This window comes from Erythrolamprus reginae, chromosome 1 (genome assembly GCF_031021105.1).
Source record: "Erythrolamprus reginae isolate rEryReg1 chromosome 1, rEryReg1.hap1, whole genome shotgun sequence".
In the NCBI taxonomy this organism is placed as follows: domain Eukaryota; kingdom Metazoa; phylum Chordata; class Lepidosauria; order Squamata; family Dipsadidae; genus Erythrolamprus; species Erythrolamprus reginae.
The window spans coordinates 358,084,722-358,111,454 of record NC_091950.1 but is presented as its reverse complement, the minus strand read 5'-3'; the positions used below and the strand labels follow the sequence as shown (position 1 = coordinate 358,111,454).

General features: G+C 40.8%; 1 protein-coding gene across 1 annotated transcript in view; it reads right to left on the bottom strand.

The window, feature by feature from the left end:
• PARP1 (poly(ADP-ribose) polymerase 1) overlaps positions 1-26,733 on the bottom strand; it is a 49,405-nt gene that overhangs the window by 3,361 nt on the left and 19,311 nt on the right. The window contains exons 8-19 of the mRNA XM_070728039.1: positions 25,007-25,249; positions 23,096-23,164; positions 22,149-22,281; positions 16,140-16,335; positions 13,864-13,992; positions 12,784-12,867; positions 10,417-10,539; positions 9,811-9,939; positions 7,903-8,001; positions 4,595-4,747; positions 3,091-3,218; positions 2,773-2,834 (exon numbers count right to left, since the gene is read on the bottom strand). Coding sequence (XP_070584140.1) covers positions 2,773-2,834; positions 3,091-3,218; positions 4,595-4,747; positions 7,903-8,001; positions 9,811-9,939; positions 10,417-10,539; positions 12,784-12,867; positions 13,864-13,992; positions 16,140-16,335; positions 22,149-22,281; positions 23,096-23,164; positions 25,007-25,249 — 1,548 coding nt within the window. The remainder of the gene's footprint in view (positions 1-2,772; positions 2,835-3,090; positions 3,219-4,594; positions 4,748-7,902; positions 8,002-9,810; positions 9,940-10,416; positions 10,540-12,783; positions 12,868-13,863; positions 13,993-16,139; positions 16,336-22,148; positions 22,282-23,095; positions 23,165-25,006; positions 25,250-26,733) is intronic.

Here is a 26,733-nt window from a genome sequence, read left to right as displayed (position 1 = left end):
CAACTAGAGTTGGTAGTCAATCTAAGCACACAAATTAATAGCAATAGAAATGATACAATATTAATAATGTAGTCAAAATGTTTAAACCAGATTTCTTCTTGCATTAGCTTATTTACTTTTTTAATCAATTACTATGTTTATAGTTACATAATACAGTGGTACCTCATCTTACGAACGCCTCTTCTAACGAACTTTTCAAGATACGAACCCGGTGTTTAAGATTTTTTTGCCTCTTCTTCCGAACTATTTTCACCTTACGAACCCAAGCAGCTGCTGCTGGGATGAAGGGGTTTCTTCCCCCCCCTTTTTTTTGAAGAAAGAAAAGGGAGGGGCGGCTTGGAGTAGGAAACATTTTGCAGAGAACAACGTGCTTGCAAAGGAACTGAAACGGTGTCTTTTGAAGAAAGAAAAGGGAGGGGCGCCCGCCTTGCCTTTCTTCCTTCCCACTCACCCTTTAGCCTAGCCTTGCTTCTTCCACCCGCCCCCTTTAGCTGCTCCTCTCTCCCCTCTGTTCACCTCCCTTCTAAAGTTTGGGATTTTCCTGAAGGATTTGCACGCATTATTTGCTTTTACATTGATTCCTATGGGAAACATTGTTTCATCTTACGAACTTTTCACCTTATGAACCTCCTCCTGGAACCAATTAAGTCCGTATGATGAGGTACCACTGTACTTATAATATTAACATTCATAATCTTACTTTCTCTAATTTCTACCTCTTTTCTCTATTCATTCCAATAGTGGGTTCTAAAAACCGTTACTACCAGTTCGCACTCGCGCCGCTTCTGCACATGCGCAGCAGTGCCCCCATCACATGGACGGAGTCTCTCACTGATTTATTCATAAAATTTAACTCATGTCAAATAATATTCTGAATCTTCTTTATCTTTAATTTTTAAAGTAAGTCTGTCCCATTTCAGCACAATCCCAATTTTTTCTAATTACAATCTTATCTGATGGGATGTTCATATTTTTCCAGTATTTAGCATATGTAATACTTGCTGTGTAACACTAAATATGTGGTTGCTTTATCATAATCCTCTGAGAGTATACCCAAAAGGCATGTTTCTGGTTTAAACTCAATATTTTGTTCAGTTATAGTTTCCAACCAATTATATATGTTATCCCAATATTTTATTGCTTTAATGCATGTCCACCACATGTGGCAATAGGTGCCTAGGGGTCTGGTTCATTTCCAGCATTTGGTGGATAGGTTGCTGAACATTTTCATCAGTCTTGCGAGCTGTGAAACATCTTATATAGATTTTCTTTATATGCCAAGCCCATAGTCAATTTGTAATTTCTGTGCCAAAGTTTTTTTTGCCATTTCTCTAATTCTATGTTATAACTAAAGTTTTTTGCCCAAGCAATCGTTTCTTTAACTATTTCTTCCTCCATTTTGTAGTTAAGTAAATAATTATATATATATATTTGAATCAGTTTTTCATCCATCCTCATTAAAATTCAAATACTATTGGTTCTTTATTTACACCCCATTGTATACAGATTAAGGCTCACAAGTAACTATCTTGATGGTATCATACTATCTTTAATATCAAAACTAGTGTTTTAAAAAATACACCGTGGGAAACAGTAGTGCTAACAGTTTCATCTCCCGCTTACGAACTGCATAGATGTATTTGGTTAACCACTTTACAGTACGTGGACTGCAAATATAAGTAAGGCTCTTAAAATATATTTAAATGCCTTGGAAAAAGCTCTATAGTTTTGCTCACAATCCTGAAATCTAATCAATTCAGCCAATATATTCAAGGCTTTGTTACTAAAATTCTGTTTGCATTTCTTAAATAAATCAATTGTGTATGAATTGCAAAGATTTCCATCTGCCCCTTTTCCCACTTGATGACTTGCAAATGAGTTGGGACTGTAACCACTCATCTTCTTCAATCTGACACAGCAGAAGGACATCAGGTTGGGCAAAGATGCCTTATACATTTGGAGAGGAATGAAAGCTGATGAGTTAGATCAGTTTTAAGATTTCATTACTTAACATAAGCTATTTAGGACAGATTAGGGAAAAGAAATATTTTTAAATGGACAGTGCAATTCTACCGATGTTTTTTTAAAGTATTTCTTTCTGCAAGCTGGGAGACTTGCTTCTTAGCAAGTTTAGTATAGCAATCTGTTATTTATTAGAATCTAGCCTTACCGTGGCTCAACTTGTCCCCCTTCCCCCCAAAAAAATACGGAGCATCCATGCTATATAAACTCTGATATAATAAGATTATTTTTCAATTTCTGGCATCTCCTCAGTTTGGTTTCAGCTAAAATTATTAACTGAATGCCTTTTGAAGGATTATAGTGGAATCTTATCATTGCATTAATCTGATTTATAGAGGTTACCAAACAATAAAGCATTTTCCTAGTGTCCTGATAAAAAAATCTGGGCCAAGTCAATTAGTCTTGGATACAAAATTAAAATCACCATCAACTGTTCTTGAAGTAAGCAACACCATTTCCAGAATAATAATAATAATAATAACAACAACAACAACAACAACAACAACAACAACAACAATTTATTGGATTTGTATGCTGCCCCTCTCCGTAGACTCGGGGTGGCTAACAACAATGATAAAAACAGCATGTGACAATCCAATAATAAAACAACTAAAAACCCTTATTATAAAACCCAACATACACATAGACATACCATGCATAACTTGTAATGGCCTAGGGGGAAGGAACATCTCAACTCCCCCATGCTTGGCGGTATAAATGAGTCTTGAGTAGTTTATGAAAGGCACTTACCTTTGACGCTGTGTTTTCCTTTAGGTAGCTTGGTTATATGGGAAGCATTTTTCAATTCAAACCTATCGAACAGAGAGGATTATCATTTAGGAAACAATATATCACAAATTTAAAGAAATTGCCTCCTCCTTTATGAATATTTTGTTTTCTGGTAAAACTAAGGCACTTATTGCTTCAGAGTAAGTTTTTGCAATACAAATTCCTACAGCTTCTCATTGGCTGTGAGACACAGAAAAAACATTTTTGTTTAGAGTAAATACATTTTCAAATCTAAATTGATACTCTACATGCTATCCACTGTAAAAAGATATCACTCACATGTTTCCAAGAGCAACTTCTCCCAGCAATAGTAGACCAACAGGATCAACGTAAGAGGTGTGACAATAGTTGGCACTTTTGGACACCATATCTGCGAAGTAGATACCTTTGCCAAACATATAGCCAGTCTAAAAAAAAAAAAAAAGTCAGCTGACTAATAAGTCCAATGGAGATTGCAATTCCCTGTCTAGAGAAAATGTTTAGCTCTAAATATTTGCCTATTATATAAAAGGACAAGAAGGAACATTTTCCCCCTCATCTCTGGATGTGTCCCTCCCCCCCCCCTCCTGTGAAGAAATTGTAATTTAGATAAATTTTCACATTGGAGAGCAAGATATTTTTCTCTTTCAGATTAGAAAGCAATTCTGTCTATTTTCCCCTCCCCTCCCAATTGCATTTTAATATCTGTTGTGGTCAGCTCTGGCCCAGCTCCTGCCCCAAGGAATGTGCAGGTGGATGTGGGGGAAACATCCACATGCCGCAGGCCTGTTTTGCTCCCGATGGAATCTGCCGACGAAGCCTCCTCTGACCAAGGAAGCTGAGTGACAGGGAAGAGGGGAGTTTGGCAGACAGCCCAGGAGGAGATCAATCATCTGTATCATCCTTGGATTCTGAACAAGAATTAATGACACATCCACGCATGCATAGAGCGATGCGTAGGAGACAACAACTGAAGGATTATTACAAGAGAAAATGAGGCCACCTGTGGTTGGGTGGGGCTGCTGTAATTAGTGCTACAGATAAAAGTGCAGCCTGGTGTTTTAGCCTCATGGCAGTTTATCTGATTCATTGTTTCGTCAAGATCGTGGTTTTTGTGCTGTTCAAGGTTGTGTGTGGACTCTATGGACTTTAGAATTGGACTCACTTTCCCAGTTATTGGGTGAGCAATTGGATTGCATTTAACCTGTGCCTTGTGTGTACCAGAAAATCTCTTTGACATTTAAAAAAGGAGCTGTTTCTGTTTATAAAAACTTTTGGGTTTTCCTTTTATCGTGTGGTGTGTGTCTTCCTGGACTAATTACCCTGTAATTACGGGCGGTTGAAACACGCCGGCAGAACAATATCCTAGTTTAAATAAACTGTATTTCGACTATGTATGATTAGACTAAATAATTTGTCAGAAGTTACTGTCCAATTGCTCAGAGGTGGTGAGATGACTTTTACACTGCCTGCAATTCTACAAAAATGTAATGATTAATCTAGAAGTATGGAACATCTAGAATTGTGATAGTGTAATTTCCTTCTATGTCCTCCCCATTGAGAGTGCTGAGCATGGAATTTCTAGACTTTGCTTTAGGTAACTGAAATGGAAATTCCATTCCTGAAACTGGAAGATTATTAGGAGAGAATTATTGAAAGCTCATCTAAGAAATGTATGTCCCAGATTGCTGAATTTTAACTCCCAGCATCTCTCATACCGTGATGACTGAAGACTGCTGGGAGCTGAAAGTTCAGCATCTGGAGAGTCATTAACGCTGCATTAGAAAATTAGCATATTACAAACCACTGGGGCTTCGGGTGGAGCTATTCGGAGACCCTGTGACAAGATACCAGCGAAATTGGTAGTGCGGGAACCGTGCCAAAGCAACTGGCGATTGTGTAAGTCCCGGAACGGTTCATAACGTTGATATTCTCCGTCACGTTCAATTTTGAAAATCTGGAAGAGATGAAGAAGAGGATATGATGACTTAAAGCAGACTATACTGAAAAATAATTCCATATGTAGAAAACCACTCTGAATTTTGAGGTACTGTACGTTCTTTCAATTTTGTATAGCAAGTCCCTGAGAAATCTCATAGTAACATAAACTATGACTCAAACGTAAATCCAGACATTTCATTTTTGAATGAAAAAAGCAATGTACTGAATGCCATATTAAAACTGATTCAAAAAGATACTTAGGAATGAATAGGGGTGCAAATGTGAAAAAAGTGTTGGTAATGACCTATAAAGCCCTTCATGGCATCGGACCAGAAAATCTCCGGGACTGCCTTCTGCCGCACGAATCCCAGTGACCAATTAGGTCCCAGAGAGTTGGCCTTCCCCGGGTCCTGTCAACTAAACAATGTCGTTTGACGGGACCCAGGGGAAGAGCCTTCTCTGTGGCAGCCCTGACCCTCTGGAACCAACTCCCCCCAGAGATCAGAATTGCCCCCACCCTCCTAGCCTTTCGTAAGCTTCTTAAAACCCACCTCTGTCGTCAGGCATGGGGGAATTGAGATATTCCCTTCCCCCTAGGCCTATACAATTCATGCATGGTATGTTGGTGTGTATATTCAGTTTTTTAAATAAGGGTCTTTTAATTATTTTAAATATTAGATTTGTTATATGTTGTTTCATTATTGTTGTTAGCCACCCCGAGTCTACAGAGACTCGGGGTGGCTAACAACATACAAATCTAATAAGTAAGTAAGTAAGTAAGTAAGTAAGTAAGTAAGTAAGTAAGTAAGTAAATAAATCTCCCTGTAGCTCTTTAAAGCAGCTGCGTTTCTTTTTCTAGATTACAATGGATCATCCTATAAAAAGATACAGATAACTTGTGTGCTCTGAAGCACCTTTTTAGAACAGAATTTAAAATATCTATAGCTATAAGAAAACCTAGCAATTAAAAAAAAATCTTAAAACCACATTAGCTTTGAAGATTTTAAATATAATATACACACATTCTGACTATAACTAAAATAAGTGATTGCTTATTGAACTTTCTAAAAGCCAGAGGCACCAGAAAGAACTTTTAAGGATGTGATCATCCTTGTTGAATTTCATTACTTCACATTTGTCCATCACTATTTTAGAATTGATTTTTGTGAAGACAGAAGTAGATGCTACACTGACAATATGTAACTGGATTTCTCCACATAATTCCGTTAAATTAGGCATGCCATGATTACTTATGCAGTATGCCCAACATATATCACCCTCTCTAGGCAGCCATTTTAATAAGATAATTACATTGAGAAACTGAATAATACATCTAGCACTTACTTCCCACCTGGATTTTTATGAGTGTACAAAAAGAGCATGCCATTCCCACTTCTTGCAATTGCATCCTAAAGCAGTGTTTCCCAACCTTGTCAACTTGAAGATATTTGGACTTCAACTCCCAGAATTCCCCAGCCAGCATTTGCTGGCTGGGGAATTCTGGGAGTTGAAGTCCAAATATCTTCAAGTTGACAAGGTTGGGAAACACTGTCCTAAAATATGTGAGATTGCCAGTGAAGTTTATCTGGAAGCCGCTATTGGTATCCTGACCACAATTCAAAATCCTAACCACTATTTTTAAACCTCTACATGGCTTGGCCACTAGGATTCTTGCTTCAAATGAAAAAAAAAATCTATCCAGTGTAAGCATCTGAAGAGAAGGAATTGTAACACTGTTCAAGGACATGTGAATATAGGTACATCCCTGGCAGGTTTGGGGGCAGTGGGAAGTTGGAAGTGCTTTATGTGGAAGTTGAAGAAAGGGATATCTGTGTGATAAATGTGCAATTTGTGTTTTTCCAAATTTGAGTCCTCTATTCTGGTGATTACTGAAACAAATTATAAAGTCAAGAGTACGTATTTATTTATTGGATTTGTATGCCGCCCCTCTCCGTGGACTCGGGGCGGCTAACAACAGTGATAAAAACAGAATGTAAAAATCCAATACTAAAACAGCTAAAATCCCTTGTTATAAAACCAATCATACATACAAACATACCATGCATAAATTGTAGAAGCCTAGGGGGAAAACAATATCTTAGTTCCCCCATGCCTGACGGCAGAGGAGGGTTTTGAGGAGCTTACGAAAGGCAAGGAGAGTGGGGGCTATTCTAATCTCTGGGGGGAGTTGGTTCCAGAGGGCTGGGGCCACCACAGAGAAGGCTCTTCCCCTGGGCCTCGCCAAATGACATTGTTTAGTTGACGGGACCCAGAGACAGCCCACTCTGTGGGACCTAACTGGTCGCTGGGATTCGTGCGGCAGAAGGCGGTCCCTGAGATAATCTGGCCCGGTGCCATGAAGGGCTTTATAGGTCATAATCAACACTTTGAATTGTGACTGTAGATAGGCTCACAAGCCTAAGATTTGGGGGACGGGGATGGGGGAAGCTCAGAATGTCCGCTCCATAAACATTTTGTATTAATTTCAAGATACAGTGGTACCTCTACTTAAGAACTTAATTCGTTCTGTGACCAGGTTCTTAAGTAGAAAAGTTTGTAAGTAGAAGCAATTTTTCCCATAGGAATCAATGTAAAAGCAAATAATGCGTGCAAACCCATTAGGAAAAAAATAAAAACTTGGAATTTGGGTGGGAGGAGGAGGAAGACGACAGTCGCTGCTGAAGGAAGAAGGTGAGGTGAGGTGAAGCAAAAAAATATAAAACTTTAGGGCTTTAAAGAAAAAGGACTCTGAGGCAGCGAGGAGGTTCATGCGCCTCCCATACACCCAGCGCGAGGCTGCCTCCCATACACTGTGCCAGAGAGAGACACCAAGGGGGAATGGCAAAAGACTGGCTGGGCCTTCGTGCCGCTCTCAAATTTCCTGGGAAATTTTTCCGGGCTCGGGTTCTTAAGTAGAAAATGGTTCTTAAGAAGAGGCAAAAAAATCTTGAACACCCAGTTCTTATCTAGAAAAGTTCTTAAGTATCACTGTACAAGACTACGTGAGAAGAGATTATGTTAACAGAGGTGAGGTAATCACGAACCTTGATTACAGTTTCACAAAAATATTATTTAGCAACGATTACCTAAACACTTCAGCAACACATACAGGAAAGACAAGTTAAATTCAGACCAGTTCCTCAAAATATCATATCCCAACCATGAACTCACCTCCACAACTTTCAAACCATATGTATTGTGGGTACTTGCATGGGTGTTCTTAACATATTGTTTTATAATCTTGGCTTCTTCTGAATCTTTATCTACTACCTGTCAGGAAGTTGAGAAAAAAAATCACTGTTGTAAATTTAATAATATAAAAAGGGGAAACCTGTAAATGTATTTGGTCATTACTGTAAAATGATGCATATAATCTACTCTTGAAATCCTGACCTCAATGATCTAGGAAATTTGAATGTTATTTTTTTAAGCATCATATGAGAGAAGGTTCTGAAGATTGTACCTTGCAGGGTGAGACAGCAGAAGAACTTACCAACTGGAACCTCCAAGCATTCCCTGGGCTAAAGGAAATACTGCCCTGAGGCACAAGTATTGGTAGAGGGTATCACTTTATTAGTATTACAGATGTTAAGCAGATGATATAATGCTTAGACCTAGGAACAAAGACTATAAGGGTAAGAGGCAGGAGAGATATGATTGGAAGCTGAATATTGGAGAAGGGAGACTCTTTAAGCTCCCTTCCTTTGACATTGTTGTCTAACCCAGTGTTTCCCAACCTTGGCCACTTGAAGATATTTGGACTTCAACTCCCAGAATTCCTCAGCCAGCATTTGCTGGCTGGGGAATTCTGGGAGTTGAAGTCCAGATATCTTCAAGTTGCCAAGGTTGGGAAACATTGGTCTAACCAAATCTGGGTGATAACAAAAATACAACCTCCAACCTAAAAGTCTTGTTTTCCAAGACAGTGGCAAAACCTCAAATACTAAATTAAAATGAGTATCTTAAGATAGTAAGAATGTTCTTATGGCACTATTTTTTTTTGTAATTTCTTTATTAAAAAGAGGCCTTTGATAATCCAGATTTTAAGAGTTATCAATTAACTTATACTTTGAAACTTATGAATTTTAATTAACTTTCAAAAGTGTTTACAGCCATAATTTTAAAGCTGTTATTTGTCCCTCTTGATTATTTGTCCCTTTTGATATTTTGCAGGGACTTAGTACCAATTTTAATTTTAAAAAAGAATCAGTTGCTATTTTTACATTAAGGCTGTACAGCTGGGTTACATTTGAAGAGAAGCTCATACTTGATCCTTGTTCCTGAGAGAAAATGACACTGGGGAAAAATCCCTTCTTGAGAATAGCACCTAAACCTTAACAATAAAAACCAAAACGTTTGATAAGCTTTTGCTCAATCACTCTTATTAAGTATCTGTGGTAGTGCAGAATCAATTTGAACTCATTAAAATGGCCGATGGCAATTTATTCCATTTCCACACTTTTGTTTACATAATTTTGGACCGATTTTGTTAGCAGTATTCCTAAACTGTTGCTATATTTGGAAAGATAACAATGGATTATTTTTACAGAAAACTGAAGAATATTTATATATTTATCGATCACATTTATAGACAGAGCATTTCCAAAGGACAATTCTAATTTATAACCTAATAATTAAGACCAATATTGGCCTTAATGTGCAAGAAAATATTATATTTTATATGGGTTGATAATACATGTCCATTGTTCCCTATGAATGGATTTCATATCAATTTAAAGATGGATGGATAATTTGTGTGTGGCCAAGTTGAATACGGAAAATGAGTCATTTAAAAAAAAAACCCTGGGCATTCATGTTATGTATGTAGTTCCCTGTTTTGTTTTTATGTTTTAGAGCCTTTTCTTTTTCTTCTACATTAAAAATAACAGAAAAGAAAATAACCAAATGTGTATGAGCTTCTAGACATCAAAAGTTTAGAAAATGGTTGAAATTGTTAAGGATGAGAAGTTATCATTGAAGTACCAAAACATCTATCTTATCTACTCATCTAAATCAACCTTGGAAAGTTGGAAAAATATGGAGTCAAAAGAGGATAATACACATCCCTGCCATTTTTACCTGGATATTGGTTTTGAGCTTCTCATAGTTCACATCTATTGGATCTTTATCCCCATCCTGATTGCCACTTCTTAGAAGGCTATAAGCAACCTCTATGTCAAGCAGATTATCCAGCATTTCCACTTTAGTCTTGATAAATGAAAGATGCAATTATTCATAAAAATACATGCATTCCAGAGACTTTGAGTTTATTATCGTAAGAGACTGCCTGGGATTCTCCAATTGCTATTTTCCAAAAAGTAGCAATAATTACCTCTTCTGATAAAAATGAAATTTCCCCTATTTTTTGTCTTACACTTTATGTAAGGAACCAAAGGATGATGGATTTGATTCCTTTAAATACCTCCAATGCTCCCTCCCTTTGAAGTATGAGTCACTCCTGTAATATAGTATTTAATTAAACTGAAAGTGATTGGCCACAGGTTTATCTAACCAACATTATAGGTGAGGCATGTCCTGAACGTCCTAATGTCCAATAGTGTATTAACCATTCAAACTGTATTTGAAAGTTGACAGTTAGGCTGACATAACTGTCTTAAAACTATACCTATTAAAATATAATTTACAATATTTCTGTATTCAAGTGTTAAGAGTTAAATAGAGTACCTTGATGTAGTCAAGGTTGTTTAGAAGTGGTGGCTTCTTCATCCCAAAGTCATGGGGAATTAGAGTGTAGAAGCGATTGGAGAGATCTAATATTTGTGAATCTGTGCCACCATCAGAAACTGCCTACATGAAGAGAAAAAGAAATAAAATTATAAGAATCCTCGACAACAACAAATGCATATAAGAGTTACTTGCCTTTAGTAAGTTAGTTAAGGCAGCTTTTTGAAATGCTTGTCTAATTTTTCGCACTATGATGCCTTCCCAATCATTATCAGTAACAAGGCAACTGGAATATGACATCATGGGATGGCAGAAGGTGAGAATTCAGGATGTTAAATATTAAACAAAAGCAAACATTGCAATATGCTATTTTCCCACATCCAGTTCAGGAAGGACTGATCTACATGTAATTTCATGTTCAAGATTTTTCCTTCCTTCCTTCCTTCCTTCCCTTCCTCCTTCCCACCCACCAATATCTGTCAAACTCAACAAAATGATCCTGGATGGCTTATAATTCTAAAATAAATTATTAATTTGAAAACTATAAATACATCCACAAAATTACATAACAGCAGTTGCTCAGAAGGGGCAAATTTTGTCTAGCTTTTTGGAATAGATAGATATTTTTCATAGTATAAGATGCACCTTTTTATCTCACAAAAGACAGTGAAAACTTGGGTGTGTCTTATACACCAAATGTAGTCCCAAACCACCCTTTGGTCTCTGCCTCCCAGCAATTTACCTCCTTGCAGCAAACAGTGCAGAGCCTGATTAGCACAAGCAACTGACTATCAGCCTTCTGACCCACAGCTGATTCAGCCCAGGCAGGCCATGCTAGAACTGAAAGTGAAACTAGCTGCAAGGAGGCAAATTGTTGGCAGGTGGACTGCTGGCAATGTTGGACTGCTCAAACTGGATGCAAGAAGGTAAGTCAATAACTATAAATGTCTATAGAATGTTCAAATTAGTAGATTTGTTTTTTAAAGACTGCTTTATTATTGTTGTAGACAACTTAACAAAATGAAGAAACTTTTTAAAATAAATGCTTGATCTAAAGAGACCCAGTGCTATTGTATCTTCTTTTTAAATAGCAGAGAAGAATGTATACTTCCAGAAAGCTACATCAATTTTAAAGATCTGTAAAAGTATAATCTGAATTGTAACAGTGTCCGGTTTTAGCATTAAGATAAGGCAGCTGAGTTAAACCCTGACTTAGTCATGTTTGGAGTAGATCCATTTAAATAATTGGGAGGAGTTCATGTGGCTACATTTAAGAAAATTTTCTGGCATTAATATACTGTCCTAATGTACATTTCTCCAATTCTTTGCTATTTCTATGAGTCAGGCACACATGCAGAGAAATACACAGCAAACTGTATATCATCTGTACTGTGAGGCAGAAGCCTTTTTTCCTTGTTTTCTTCCCCCAAAACTAAGGTGTGTCTTATACTCTGGTGCATTTTATGCTCTGAAAAATATGGTATTTTAAAACTCTACTGACACCACTCTAACAAGAGTTTTTATACTAAGATTTAATTTTATATTGATGTGATCTCCTTTCATATATCACTTCCTTGTTGTGGGATTAGTATTATATCCTGTCTCTTATTTACTCAGAGCACAGCTTTCTATGAATAACTAAAATATCATTGAATGATAACTGAAAATGTAGAGATTGGACAGGGTTTCCATTGTTCCAGTTTACTGTTTACTGTTCAGTCCTTCCTTGTACAAAAACTGAGCATTACAAATATTTTTCCTAAATGTTTGTTTTAATTATCCTGCTTCTCTCCTTTTCCTTTTTTCCTTGTCCAATTCTCTCTTACTTAGCTTTCCAGCTGTGTATCTTTTAAAGACATGCCCACATGGTCTTGTACTTGCTTTCCACCACAAAACAAAAATCTACCAATTTTGTTAAAGGGATTGTAGAAAGAGCCTGCCAAAAGGATTAACTGTTTAGAGCAGTTCTTGTACAAGGAAGGACTGAACAGTTGAGACCTAAAACCAGGCACATTTTTAAGTTAAGAAGAGAAGAATGATCCCCTCTCCCCTTTTATATATTAGAACTCTAGATCATGTACTGAAAATTGATGTGGACAGACTCAGAAGTGACAAAAGCCACCAAGAATCATTTGGTTGAATTGGACATACAGAATTTGAATGAATGAATGAATAAAATGCTTCTTTACAAAATGCATAGTTAAATTTTGGAGTTTGTTACTACAAACAGGCAAGGGTTACCAGTTAGATAACTTTAATAAAAGGGAACTACTTATATTTATTGACAGTTACTATTCTTGAAGGTTGCAAACTACTTCTGGAATCAAAGGAATATTGATGGAAAAGGAAATATTCTTAGTTACTTACCTGCTGCACTTCATTCAGAATAGAGTATGCGCTCTGTATTTGCCTCTCACTTAACTTTCCCAAAGGCATCTTCTGGAGATCAATCTAACAAGAAAATAAATGGTTCCAATTAAAGTAGAATTTTATTATCGGAAAACAATGAAAAACTGGTTGCAAAAGGAGATATATAAGAAATAGCAAAAAAATTCTTAACACGAAGAATAGAAATACAAAGAGAATATAGGAGGCAACTTTATTCGTCAATCAATTTGTTTTGAAATGATTTAGCTTAATATACCTGTTCTCTTTAGATCTGCCCAATTAAATACAGTTAAGTACAGTGATACTTCATCTTACAAACGCCTTGTCATACAAACTTTTCGAGATACAAACCCAGGGTTTAAGATTTTTTTGCCTCTTCTTACAAACTATTTTCACCTTACAAACCCACCGCCACCACTGGGATGCCCCGCTTCCGGACTTCCGTTGCCAGCGAAGCACCCGTTTTTGTGCTGCTGCGAATTCCCCTGAGGCTCCCCTCCATGGGAAACCCCACCTCTGGACTTCCGTATTTTTGTGATGCTGCAGGGGAATCCCAGCAGTGCAAAAACAGGCGCTTCGCTGGCAACGGAAGTCCGGAGGTGGGGTTTCCCATGGAGGGGAGCCTCAGGGGAATCTCAGCAGTGCAAAAACGGGCTCTTCGGCTGGAAAAAGGGGTGAATTTTGGGCTTGCACGCATTAATCGCTTTTCCATTGATTCCTATGGAAAACATTGTTTTGTCTTACAAACTTTTCACCTTAAGAACCTCGTCCTGGAACCAATTAAGTTTGTAAGACAAGGTATCACTGTATTATAAAAGATTTTTTTAAAAAGAGATAAATGATCTATGTGCACCTATTTCCAGATTATGTCTTCATATTAGGGGAAACTGGTTAAAAAATATACATTAAAACACAACTCTCTTCTGCCAAAGAAAAATCACTATAGCATTCTTGAAAGATAAATAATGCCTTTTCCCTTCAAACGACATTCCTGCCATTATTATTCTGAGAATATCAAACTAATAACACCAAGTATTTAAGCAAAGGATGAATAATAACCTCAAACTCCACCATGGCTTTCTTCATACTTTCTACATCAAAAATCATCTTAATAAGATCTTGGACTGCCTTAGGGAGCTTTGACTTGGTTCCTGCACTCAGTGTGAGTTTCTTGACCGCTTCTTCATCCTGTTGGGAGAGGGTTGGGAATGGAATGGAACAAACTTGTGTTAAAGCAACATAGATGCACAAATTAAGCTACTTCTTGGCCTCTTTAGCTAAGAACAGAGAATATATGAAGTTCTCCATTGCTCTTTGAAAGTTATTGCTACCCATACTTAGTACGGTAGAATTTTCAGAAAATCTGGACATTTTATATCCACAGTTGCAAGGAAATAACAAATTGGGCACAAAGTTGTTTGCATCCCCCTCTTCGTGCCCTCAAAGAAATAAATGGATTTCTAACTGTAGAGATTCCAGTACAGTGGTACCTCTACCTAAGAATGCCTCTACTTACAAACTTTTCTAGATAAGAACCAGGTGTTCAAGATTTTTTTGCCTCTTGTCAAGAATCATTTTCCACTTACAAACCCGAGCCTCCAAAACTGTAAGTGGAAAAGGCTGGGAGAAGCGTCTGTGTGGCCTCTCTAGGAATCTCCTGGGAGGAAACAGGGTGGAAAAGGCAGGGAGAAGCCTCTGAGAGCCCTCTCTAGGAATCTCCTGGGAGGAAACAGGGCCAGAAAAGGCGGGGAAAGCCTCCATGGGGCCTCTCTACGAATCTTCTGGGAGGAAACAGGGCTTCCACCCTCCTACTTCGCTTTTACATTGATTCCTATGAGAAAAATTGCTTCTTCTTACAAACGTTTCTACTTAAGAACCTGGTCACAGAACGAATTAAGTTCGTAAGTAGTGGTACCACTGTACTTAGAAAATACCAGCTCTAATCATTTGGGATGATGATGATGTGTGTATGTTTTCTTTTTAATAAGGGGTTTTAGTGACATTTAATTATTAGATTTGTTATATATTGTATTATTACTGTTGTGAGCCGCCCCGAGTCTACGGAGAGGGGCAGCATACAAATATAATAATAATAATAATAATAATAATAATAATAATAATGATGATGATGATGATGATGATGGCTAGAAGATAATGTGGCATTGTCCACTAACTAGTCCTTTGCTGCTGTTTGAAAGGATCCAGTTAAAAGATAGGCAATCTGTCATGCTGTCAGTTTTAGATGACTTTGAGCAATGCCAGCTGACATGTCCAAGAGGATTGAAGAACTGGTAATTTAAAAATATCTGAAGGATCCAGATGACAGAAAAGTTTTGCTTGTTAAAAATAGGTGAACCTTACAATCTGTAGACCAATCTTTTAATATATTACGGATACTGATCTTCAGCAGATCCACCTTACAAGGTTATGAAAAGTAAGATTAAACACCATATAAGGTTGTCATGCACTCATTCCCCTTATCAAATGTTACAGAATCAACAAAGTCACATGTTTTGGGGGAAAGATGGTGCCTCTTTAGAGGTAAACTCTTTTCATATTCAAGAATCGAAGCTAGTAAGCAAGGGACTATGAGCTCAAGCCCGGCCTTAGCCATGAAACCAAGCTGGTTGACCTTGGCCAGTCTCTCTTAGCTCACTTCACCTCACCAGGTTGTTGTTGTGGGGAAAATAGCAGAAGGAAGGTGTGTTAGATACGTCTGTCACCTTGAATTATTTGTGAAAATAATAAAGGCGGGATATATGATGCAAAACTCTAGTTTAGAACATGGAGTAATAGGGTTGGAAGGACCTTGGAAGTCTTCTAGTCCAGTGTTTCCCAACCTTGGCTACTTGAAGATATCTGGACTTCAACTCCCAGAATTCCAAATATCTTCAAGTGGCCAAGGTTGGGAAACACTGTTCTAGTCCACCCCTACCAAGTTACCCTATACTACTCTAGACAAAGAGCTGTCGAGTCTTAAAAAAACCCAGTGATAGAACACCCATAATGTCTGGAGGCAAGCTGTTCCACTGATTAATTGTTCTCAGTCAGGAATTACTTAATTTACTGAAGCAAAGTTTGTGGGAGCAGCCGGTGACTAGTTTCAGATATTAAGTCTGCTAAGTCTGCTACATGACATTGCAGTAAATTTAAGTTGGTGTCAGTCAAACTCTCTTTTGATTTCACACCAATCCTAAATATAACCCTATGATATACAAATGAATCAATTAACGAATGGAGCTAGCAAGTGTTTACTATAGCAAAGTCTTTGGCTGTTCAGTTATATGTAATCTTGACAAAGGAGACCATATCCTTTTTGAAAAGGATCAAGTTACCTGCCCATAGTCTATCTCCAAAGGGTAGAATTTTTTGGGATATTTGGTGAAATTTTCGGAATGCCAGGAATTGCCTGTTTTCTCTTCATACAGATCTAGGAAGTGGTCAATAGCTTCTTCTCTGGACGGCATCTTTTCTAGCTTGTTACTTCCAATTGATGTGCCAACACGACCCCATGAGCGAAAAACCCAGTACCTAAAGACAAAAGGAAAGAAAAATATGAAATAATCTAGCAAGCTGTTCTGAAAAGAAGATATAAAACCTAGCTCTTTACAGTACACACAAATGTATTCATTATTACAGAAATTGATAATAAAAATGCAAAACAGAGAAAAGGAAGACTATCAGTTCAATACTAACACAGAACAGCCTCCTTTGCTGCATTTAGTAATGGTATGCTTAGGAAACAAGGATAACTGGTGTTCTGTCTGGGTCACTCCGGAAGCCAAAACCAACCCAAAAAGAGAAGCCAGACACACAGGTAAAAGGCAAAGGCAGTTTATAAAATTCAAGAAAAACACAGGTAACAGAAAATGTCCTTACAAACAGGAGAATGCTGTATCTTCCAATATATCCACGAAGGCAAAAGTCCATGCAGCAATACAGGATTCTTGCTGCCAAGACGAGGCTGTAGATAGCAGACCTACACCTCCCACGGGTCTTCCAAACTGCCGGGCCACAAGCCAGGAACAGAGATGCCGAGAACAAAGCAGGACACCGTAACTCCAATTGATAACACTCCACATGGCTTCAAGGGCTTGCCTGCCTTTTAAACCCTGCTAAGGAGGACCACACCCAAGCCCAGCTGTTCCTAATTCAGTGCTGATAATACTTCTTTAATTGCTCCTTTCTCTGATCTGAACGTCTCTGTCGCATGTCAATGACGGCTCGTGCTTCATCACCTAATGACTCCAAGCTACTGGCTGGGGAGACCCCCCCCCGCCCCCCGGAGCTCTCATGCTGTTCTCCTTCATCCCATTCCTGACTTTCCTCTCCCCCGTCCGACTGTTCAGCCCCCACCTCTTCGCTGTCATCCTCCTCCGGGCATGGAGCCAGCAGAGACACAGCCGGTCCCTGAGCAGCCTCAAGGCTGAACCACAACAACTGGTAGGAAAGTTTTGCCTAAGTGCTAAATCAAACTTAATCTACAAAGAGATTTAAGGGAACACTCCCACAGTACATTAACTAATTTGGCATTACAGTGAACCCTCGATCATCGTGAGGGTTCCGTTCCAGGACCCCAAGCGATGATCGATTTTTCGCGAAGTAGCGGTGCGGAAGTAAAAACACCATCTGCACATGCGCAGATGGTGTTTTTACTTCCACCGCCCTTCGCCCGCCCACCCCGTTGCTCGCGCCTGGGGTTTCCCCGCGCGCGCGCCGCCCGCCCACGCCATTGCTGGGGCCGCTTCCCAGCTGGGAAGCGAAGCTGGGGTCCCCGCGCGCGCGCCCGCCCACGCTATGAGCGGCATTTCACCTTCCCTCCCAGGCAAAAAGATGCCGGCATTCTGGGTTGATGGGGTCGGACTTCCCAGGCGGAAGGCGTGCCCCTCTCCCCGCATCTTTTTGCCTGGGAGGGAAAGTGAAATGCCGCTCGTAGCAGCTGCTAGAGCCGCCGGCATTTCACTTTCCCTCCCAGGCAAAAAGATGCCGGGGAGAGGGGCACGCCTTCCGCCTGGGAAGTCCGACCCCATCATCCCAGAATGCCGGCATCTTTTTGCCTGGGAGGGAAAGTGAAATGCTGCTTGTAGCAGCTGCTAGAGCCGCCGGCATTTCACTTTCACTTCCACCCCCTAGCCAAATGGCTTTTTTCGTGTTTAGCGCTCGAACGCCGTGCTAAACAGGAAAAAAGCCGTTTGGCTAGGGGGTGGATTCTTGCTTCTTAACCGGGAACAGTTGCCCCCTCTCCCAAAGCGATGTTCCAAAGCGGTCTCCGGGAAGCGACCAAGGGAAAGGCAGTCGCCTGCCTTTCCTTCAGCTCTAAAGAAGCGGCAACTGCCCTGCCTCCCCCCAGCCGGTTAACTTGAAGCGCTCGGTTAACCGGCTGGGGGGAGGCAGGGCAGTTGCCGCTTCTTTAGAGCTGAAGGAAAAGCAGGCGACTGCCTTTCCCTTGGTCGCTTCCCGGAGACCGCTTTGGAACATTGCTTTGGTTGTTCCTGCCTCTCCTGCAGCGGAGAGAAGCGGCAAATGGCCAGCCCTTCCCCCAACCGCTTCCCCGCATGCTTTGGATGCACCTGCCTTTCTTACAGCGAAGACAGGCGGCACCTTCCCGAAGCGCTCGGTGAAGCCGCTGGGGGAAGGGCTGGGCCATTTGCCGCTTCTCTCTGCTGCAGGAGAGGCAGGAACAACCAAAGCAATGTTCCAAAGCGGTCTCCGGGAAGCGACCAAGGGAAAGGCAGTCGCCTGCTTTTCCTTCAGCTCTAAAGAAGCGGCAACTGCCCTGCCTCCCCCCAGCCGGTTAACTTGAAGCGCTCGGTTAACCGGCTGGGGGAAGGCAGGGCAGTTGCCGCTTCTTTAGAGCTGAAGGAAAGGCAGGCGACTGCCTTTCCCTTGGTCGATTCCCGGAGACCGCTTTGGAACATCGCTTTGGGAGAGGGGGCAACTGCTCCCGGTTAAGAAGCAAGAATCCACCCCCTAGCCAAATGGCTTTTTTCCTGTTTAGCACGGCGTTCGAGCGCTAAACACGAAAAAAGCCGTTTGGCTAGGGGGTGGATTCTTGCTTCTTAACTGGGAGCAGTTGCCCCCTCTCCCAAAGCGATGTTCCAAAGCGGTCTCCGGGAAGCGACCGAGGGAAAGGCAGTTGTCTGCTTTTCCTTCAGCAGGAAAGAGGAGGCAAATGCCCTGCCTTCCCCCAGCCGGTTAATCGAGCGCTTCAAGTTAACCGGCTGGGGGAGTAGCCCCCGCCCGGCTCCCTTCAGCCCCCCGGGGTCAAGCGGGCGGGGGGCGGCCGGGACCTCGCCTGTCTCCGCCGCCCGCATCGCCCCTCCGACGGGCCGGCCTCCCCCGCCCGCCTCTGCTGCAGCCACCGCCGCCTCCCCGACTGGCACAAAAGGGCCCCGCCCGCCCCGCCCCAAAGTTTACCTTGCGGCGGGATTCAAAGTGCTGGGGTGGGGGGTGTCACTTCGCCGCTCGTGTCCTGGCTAAACCGGGCGGCAGGAGACAGGCTTTGAGTTTTTAGCTGCGGGGAGAGAAGTAGGACTTTCCTAACTCCCTCCCCCCGCAGCCAAAACTCAAAGCCTGTCTCTTTTTTTTCTTGCGGCGAGCCCAAGCCGTTCCCCTCTCGACCGCAGCCGAGCTTCCCTCGGCCCCCTTTGGCCCCGTCGCCTCCTCCCCGCCTGCCTTTCCTCGCCAAGCGCACGAAAAAAAGGAGAGAAGGCTTCTACCAGAAGCCGGGGACGGCGGGCAGGGGCATGAAGGATCTCTTGCGGGGGAAAAGCCGCTAGCCAGCTTTCGGAGCTCCTCCGCCATCACCCGCTTCTGGTAGAAGCCTTCTCTCTTTTTTTTCGTGCGCTTGGCGAGGAAAGGCAGGCGGGGAGGAGGCGACGGGGCCAAAGGGGGCCGAGGGAAGCTCGGCTGCGGTCGAGAGAGAAACGGCTTGGGCTCGCCGCAAGAAAAAAAAGAGACAGGCTTTTAGTTTTGGCTGCGGGGGGAGGGAATCCCGCCGCAAGGTAAGCTTCGGGGCGGGGCGGGCGGGGCCCTTTTGTGCCAGTCGGGGAGGCGGTGGCGGCTGCAGCAGAGGCGGGCGGGGGAGGCCGGCCCGCCGGAGGGGCGATGCGGGCGGCGGAGACAGGCGAGGTCCCGGCCGCCCCCCGCCCACTTGGCCCCAGACCGGTGCAGCAGGAAAGGGACGGAGAAGGCTCACTGGCAGCCCTTGCCCATCGCCGCGCCTTCGCTTCCCCCCCTCCCCCGCTGGATCCGGCAGCGTGCTGAGGGGAATTGCCGCGGACTGGAGGCAGTGAGGCAGACCGGCTCCGAGGCGAGCGGCCGGAGCTGCGCCCTCCTTCGCCCGCCAGGTGAGGCGAAGGCGAGGGGCGCGCGGCTGCAGCGAGGAGCCGAAGATCCGGGCGGGGAAGACCCAGGGAAGGTTCCTTCGTCCGCCTAGCAGCTGATCTGCTCGGCAGCGCAGCACCAGCGAGGAGCCGAAGATCTAGGCGGCCGCTCGAGAGCAAGAGGGGGAGAGATAGAGAAAGAGAGAGAAGGAAAGAAAGAGATGAGAGAGGGAGGAAGAGAGTGTGAGAGAGGAAGAAGCAACATAGAGAAAGAGGGGGAAGACCCAGGGAAGCCTCTGCCCGGCGGGGAAACTCCACCATCTACGTGGAAGGGCACGCATGCGCAGATGGTGGAGTTTACTTCCGGGTTGAAAACTCGCGAAATAGCCCTTTCGCGATACTTGAGGACGCGAAACTCGAGGGTTCACTGTATTTAAACATTGATTCAAATTTACACAGATTCAGTAGGCTGACCATAAGCAAATCTGAGTTTAAAATCTACAGCTGGATCATATACAACAAACAATACAAGAAATACAAATCTAACATTAAAAACAATTAAAAAATAAACCTACTTTATACAATTGCATTGTACCACATGAAAATCTAGGCCTCTATATAACTGAGTTTTAACTAAGCCTAAATTAACTAGGTTTTTAAGAATATTTGTTCTACAGACTTCTCACATCCTGGACATACCTACCTTCAAAATGATGCTATAGGGCACTGCACAGCAGAACAACTAGACACATGGACAGTTGTTCCCCGAATGCCATCACTCTGCTTAACAACTAATTCCCACAACACTCAAATAATTTACTAAGACTATATTATTATTACTCTTCTCTTCCTTACTAGTATCTAACTCTTCCCACTTATTACTATAACCATGTTGCTTGTATCTTTCAATTGTATTGTTTTATTTGTTTTCTAATGATAGATAGCTTATTAGTAACCTTGATGATCACAGTTGTACCTTTTTATTCTTGATGAACGTGTGTTATTTTCCTTATGTACCCTTAGAGCACATACATCTAAGACAAATTCCTTGTGTATCCAATCACACTTGTGTAATGAAGAATTCTATTGTATTCTAAAGTTTTAACTAAGGCTAAATAAAAAAAAAAAAACAGAACCAAGTTCAACTCAAGTCATTCCCAGAGAACTGAAACTGAAACATAGAAGACTGAAGGCAGAAAAAGACCTCATGGTCCATCTAGTCTGCCCTTATACTATTTCCTGTATTTTATCTTACAATGGATATATGTTTATCCCAGGCATGTTTAAATTCAGTTACTGTGGATTTACCAACCACGTCTGCTGGAAGTTTGTTCCAAGCATCTACTACTCTTTCAGTGAAATAATATTTTCTCACGTTGCTTTTGATCTTTCCCTCAACTAATTTCAGATTGTGTCCCCTTGTTCTTGTGTTCACTTTCCTATTAAAAACACTTCCCTCCTGAACCTTATTTCACCCTTTAACATATTTAAATGTTTCGATCATGTCTCCCCTTTCCCTTCTGTCCTCCAGACTATACAGATTGAGTTCATTAAGTCTTTCCTGATACGTTTTATGCTTAGACCTTCCACCATTCTTGTAGCCCGTCTTTGGACCCGTTCAATTTTGTCAATATCACAGTATTCCAAATGTGGTCTCACCAGCGCTCTATATAAGGGGATCACAATCTCCCTCTTCCTGCTTGTTATACCTCTAGCTATGCAGCCAAGCATCCTACTTGCTTTTCCTACTGCCTGACCACACTGCTCACCCATTTTGAGACTGTCAGAAATCACTACCCCTAAATCCTTCTCTTCTGAAGTTTTTGCTAACTGAATATTGGTTTTATGTAGAGGTACAAATTGTTTTAATTTTGCATTCTTATCACCCGTTTAAGAGCAAGAACTGACTATTTGAATCAAATAATTCTTATGAAAAAACAAATGCAACAGCACCAACTTTTATTACCCAAGCCACACTAAATGTGCTATGCGGTTACTGTTAAGAAAAAGAACTCTCACCTGGTCTCTCTGTCATCCTCTAGCATTTGAAGTTTGTAATAAGAATTTGTTCCTTGGGAAATATCAACTAGACCCAAAGTGGCACTGAAGATTTTTCCACTTTTTTCAAAAACATGCGCAGAATCTTCTAGACCTATTTACATATATAACAAATGTTAATTCATCCTATTCCGAAACATATTTTATCCTATTCAGATTGTTAAATTGAGCGCTTTGACTTCTCATTCAAAAAAGATGATTTAAAAAAAAAAGGATAACTGCCCATAACTGATTTATGACAAATCATATTGCTTCTTTCAGACTTTCTAGTACAGTAGTACTTCTAGATACGAGTTTAATTCGTTCCAGAAGGGAGCTTGTATGTCGAACAACTCGTATCTGGAACAAATGGCTTTAGACTTTGTTTTTCCCCTCCGACATAACCAGAAGCAAGGATTCTTGCGCCACTTAGTGGACGCTCGGCTCGTATCCTGAATTTGAGCTCGTGTCTGGAACAGAAATTTCTCTCCCCTCGTGGCTCGTAACTTGGAATACTCGCATGGAGCAGCTCGTATCTAGAGGTACTACTGTACTGGTTGCCAAAACCACAATTTATTTTTCCAACTATCCATACTCAAGAGAGTCCTATCCTGAATAACTAACATATAAAAGCACGTTCCAGCTCCTTGAGTGCCAACTTCCTTGTTTTGTGCTAGGAAACATCACACAAAAGATGTTAGGTAAAAAACCAGAAGTCTTACTGTTGTTGTTTACCTGATCATAAAGTACAATTACACGTACATAGGATAAAATTGTGGTATCAATAGAACAGAGGCATTCATGTGTTAGAAAAAAATAGAAAAGCAGACCCAGTAAATGAAAGCAAAGATATAAGAACATTCCCTGGCTGCCCAACTTACTGATATGAGAAAAGGGAGGTAGAATTATTTTTATGAAACTAAAAATACCTGAATCAGGATCGACAGCAGCCCCTCCTTTAACTGTCAACTTCATTTTCTTCTCAGATTTACTTGTTCCTAGATAATGATGACAAGAAACAAGGCCGTAATTTCTTTTTTTGAGGGGTGAGGGGGGGGGTAGATAGAATTCATCAATTTAAAAAGTGTAAGGTCTTTAAAGATAAGGGTTGCCCCACGTATGCGTGCTAATCATTTCCGGCTTTGGGGGCAGTGCCCATCTCTGTTTTTAAGCTGAAGAGCGAGTGCTTTCCAAAGACGTCTCTGTGATAATGTGGCCAGAGTGCTGTTGCATTCCCACCAAAGTGGTCCCTATTTTTCTACTTGCATTTTTTACGTGGTTTCGAACTGCTAGGTTGGCAGAAGCTGAGACAAGTAACGGAAGCTCACTCTGTTACGTGGCACTAGAGATTTGAACCACTGAACTGCCGATCTTCTGATCGACAAGATTAGGTTATGACTGCGATATGTATGAATGTAAGTGAATGGTTCTTAGACATGTGTTTTTAGGGTTGTTATTTTAGTAGAAACATAGAAACATAGAAGATTGATGGCAGAAAAAGACCCCATGGTCCATCTAGTCTGCCCTTATACTATTTCCTGTATTTCATCTTAGGATGGATCTACATCTATATCCATCCTAAGATAAAATACAGAAAATAGTACAAGGGCAGACTAGATGGACCATGAGGTCTTTTTCTGCCATCAGATTTCTATGTTTCTATGTTTATCCCAGGCATGTTTAAATTCAGTTATTGTGGATTTACCAACCACGTCTGCTGGAAGTTTGTTCCAAGCATCTACTACTCTTTCTCACGTTGCTTCTGATCTTTCCCCCAACTAACTTCAGATTGTGTCCCCTTGTTCTTGTGTTCACTTTCCTATTAAAAACACTTCCCCCCTGAACCTTATTTAACCCTTTAACATATTTAAATGTTTCGATCATGTCCCTCCTTTTCCTTCTGTCCTCCAGACTATACAGATTGAGTTCATTAAGTCTTTCCTGATACCTTTTATGCTTAAAACCTTCCACCATTCTTGTAGCCCGTCTTTGGACCTGTTCAATTTTGTCAATATCTTTTTGTAGGTAGCGGGATCACACTCTCCCTCTTCCTGCTTGCTATACCTCTAGCTATGCAGCCAAGCATCCTACTTGCTTTTCCTACCGCCTGACCACACTGCTCTCCCATTTTGAGACTGTCAGAAATCACTACCCCTAAATCCTTCTCTTCTGAAGTTTTTGCTAAAGTTTTTCTGAAGTATGTCTAGTGCATTTTAGATTTTTAATTGGTACATTTTATCTTTAATTTCTACCATGCTATGTTTTTGTATTTATTTCTATGTTGTAAGCCGCTTTGAATCTTTGGAGAAGGGCGGCCTAGAAATCGAAATAATAAACAAACAAACAAACGAACAAACAAGCTGCCTATATGGTTTCACCCAGATCCAGCCTTTTGAGCGGGAAAATTTATTTATTCATTTATTAATTATTTGGATTTGTATGCCGCCCCTCTCCGAAGACTCGGGGCGGCTCACAACAAGTGAAAAACAATCCAATACATAATCCAATTAATTAAAATATTTATAAATTTAAGAAAACCCCCTATATTAACATACACATACACAAGCATACCATGTATAAATTCAACGTGCCCAGGGGGAGATGTTTAGTTTCCCCATGCCTGACAGCAAACACTATTGGTTGATACATCCAACAGCTCCCTATAAAAGGGCTATCTGTCAGACTGCAAGTTGCTGGTTGTACAGAGAAGTTGCCATGTAAAGAAGTTCCTTTTCAAGTCTGTCTCCTGGCATTATTCCCATCACTCTCCGTTAACCAATGTTCTTAGTAAACAAATGGCAGCCCGAAGTGAAAACGACAATTACTATTTTGGCTTTTACCTTGCTCTTCCTTGATCTTTCCAGCATTTTTTATGTTTGGGTGTCCGCTGGATTTTCCACTCACAGGCAATTCTTTCAGTTCCTGCTTTACTTCTGCACCCCAGGGAGACACCGCATGGAGTGACCGAAGCTCCTGAAAACCCTTGCTGGAGCTTTTTATATCCTGGATGAAGTCCTCCGACACCACACACAATTGGGCTTTCTTTACTTCTTCCATTTTTTTGCTCATTTTGTCAACTTCCTCTGTAAGATTTACATTTGAGCGAAAGGGAAGAGAAAGAAGAAATAGAAAAGGCAAGGGACATTATAGAAACATAGAAGACTGACGGCAGAAAAAGACCTCATGGTCCATCTAGTCTGCCCTTATACTATTTCCTGTATTTTATCTTACAATGGATAAATGTTTATCCCAGGCATGTTTAAATTCAGTTACTGTGGATTTACCAACCATGTCTGCTGGAAGTTTGTTCCAAAGATCTACTACTCTTTCAGTGAAATAATATTTTCTCACGTTGCTTTTGATCTTTCCCCCAACTAACTTCAGATTGTGTCCCCTTGTTCTTGTGTACACTTTCCTATTAAAAACACTTCCCTCCTGAACCTTATTTAACCCTTTAACATATTTAAATGTTTCGATCATGTCCCCCCTTTTCCTTCTGTCCTCCAGACTGTGTTACCTTTTGTTAGCTAAAACAGAACACACTAATTGTTAGGATACAGGAATTTGTAACTGTCTGTCTATATTCATACCAAAAGCACCTACAAAGCAAACACAAGGGGTGCTGAATGAATGAGAGCTCCGCTGGACCACACCAGCCTTGTTAATTATTATTGTATTCTAAAAGGATAGATCTTCATCTGCTCAATTGTAGAAGCCTCACTTTTATTTTTCTGATACAGCCCCCTCCCCTCACACAAATACCCGAACACCGAAGTCAATTACCATGATCATAACACTATATTAAGCATGATCTCCGAGCTTCTAATGCTATATCTCCAGAATTCTATTCAATCCTATGTTCCGATAGTAATTTTTTTTAGTTATATAGCCATAAGAGTATCATCAATATATCAAGCATTTAGACCTATGGGAAACACATGCACACAATCCCTACTAAAATTGAAACTGCCACATATTTTGAGTTTAGAGGATAGATTTAAAACTATGAAAAGAACAAATCAGATTTCCTGGAAAATGATATAGTTGGACAGTAGCATACACCTACAAAGTGTATAAAAAAGTATTCTGTTTCATATTTTAGTTCCAAACTCAATTTTTAAAAGGGAAATGTTGTGATGCAAGCTGGCATTCATAGAACAGCTTTTTCTCATGCTTAAATCAACATCCTTTCTGTCAAGCAGGAGAGTTAACCTACTAACACTTAAACCACAGAAATCCCCTTAATCTCTCCTCTTTCTAAAAATTGAAGTTTTATAGTTTCACAGTTCCAGATGTTATCCTTCAATGTTTTCAGCTAACTCCTCAAAATTCTCCCCCAAAATTCTGTATTTCCTTTGTCCTTATTAATATCAACTTCTATTGGTATTAATACCAAAGGGACTAACCATCTTGCTATACTACAGCAAGAAGGTGGGTTGAAGAGAGGCATTTTCAAAGTAGATCTCCCATCTTTTTCTCCACAAGCTCAGCCTCGAACCACTCAACAGCATTGCAATAGAGAAGGGAGAATGAAGTTAAGAAGCAGTAAGCTAACAAAAATGAAGTT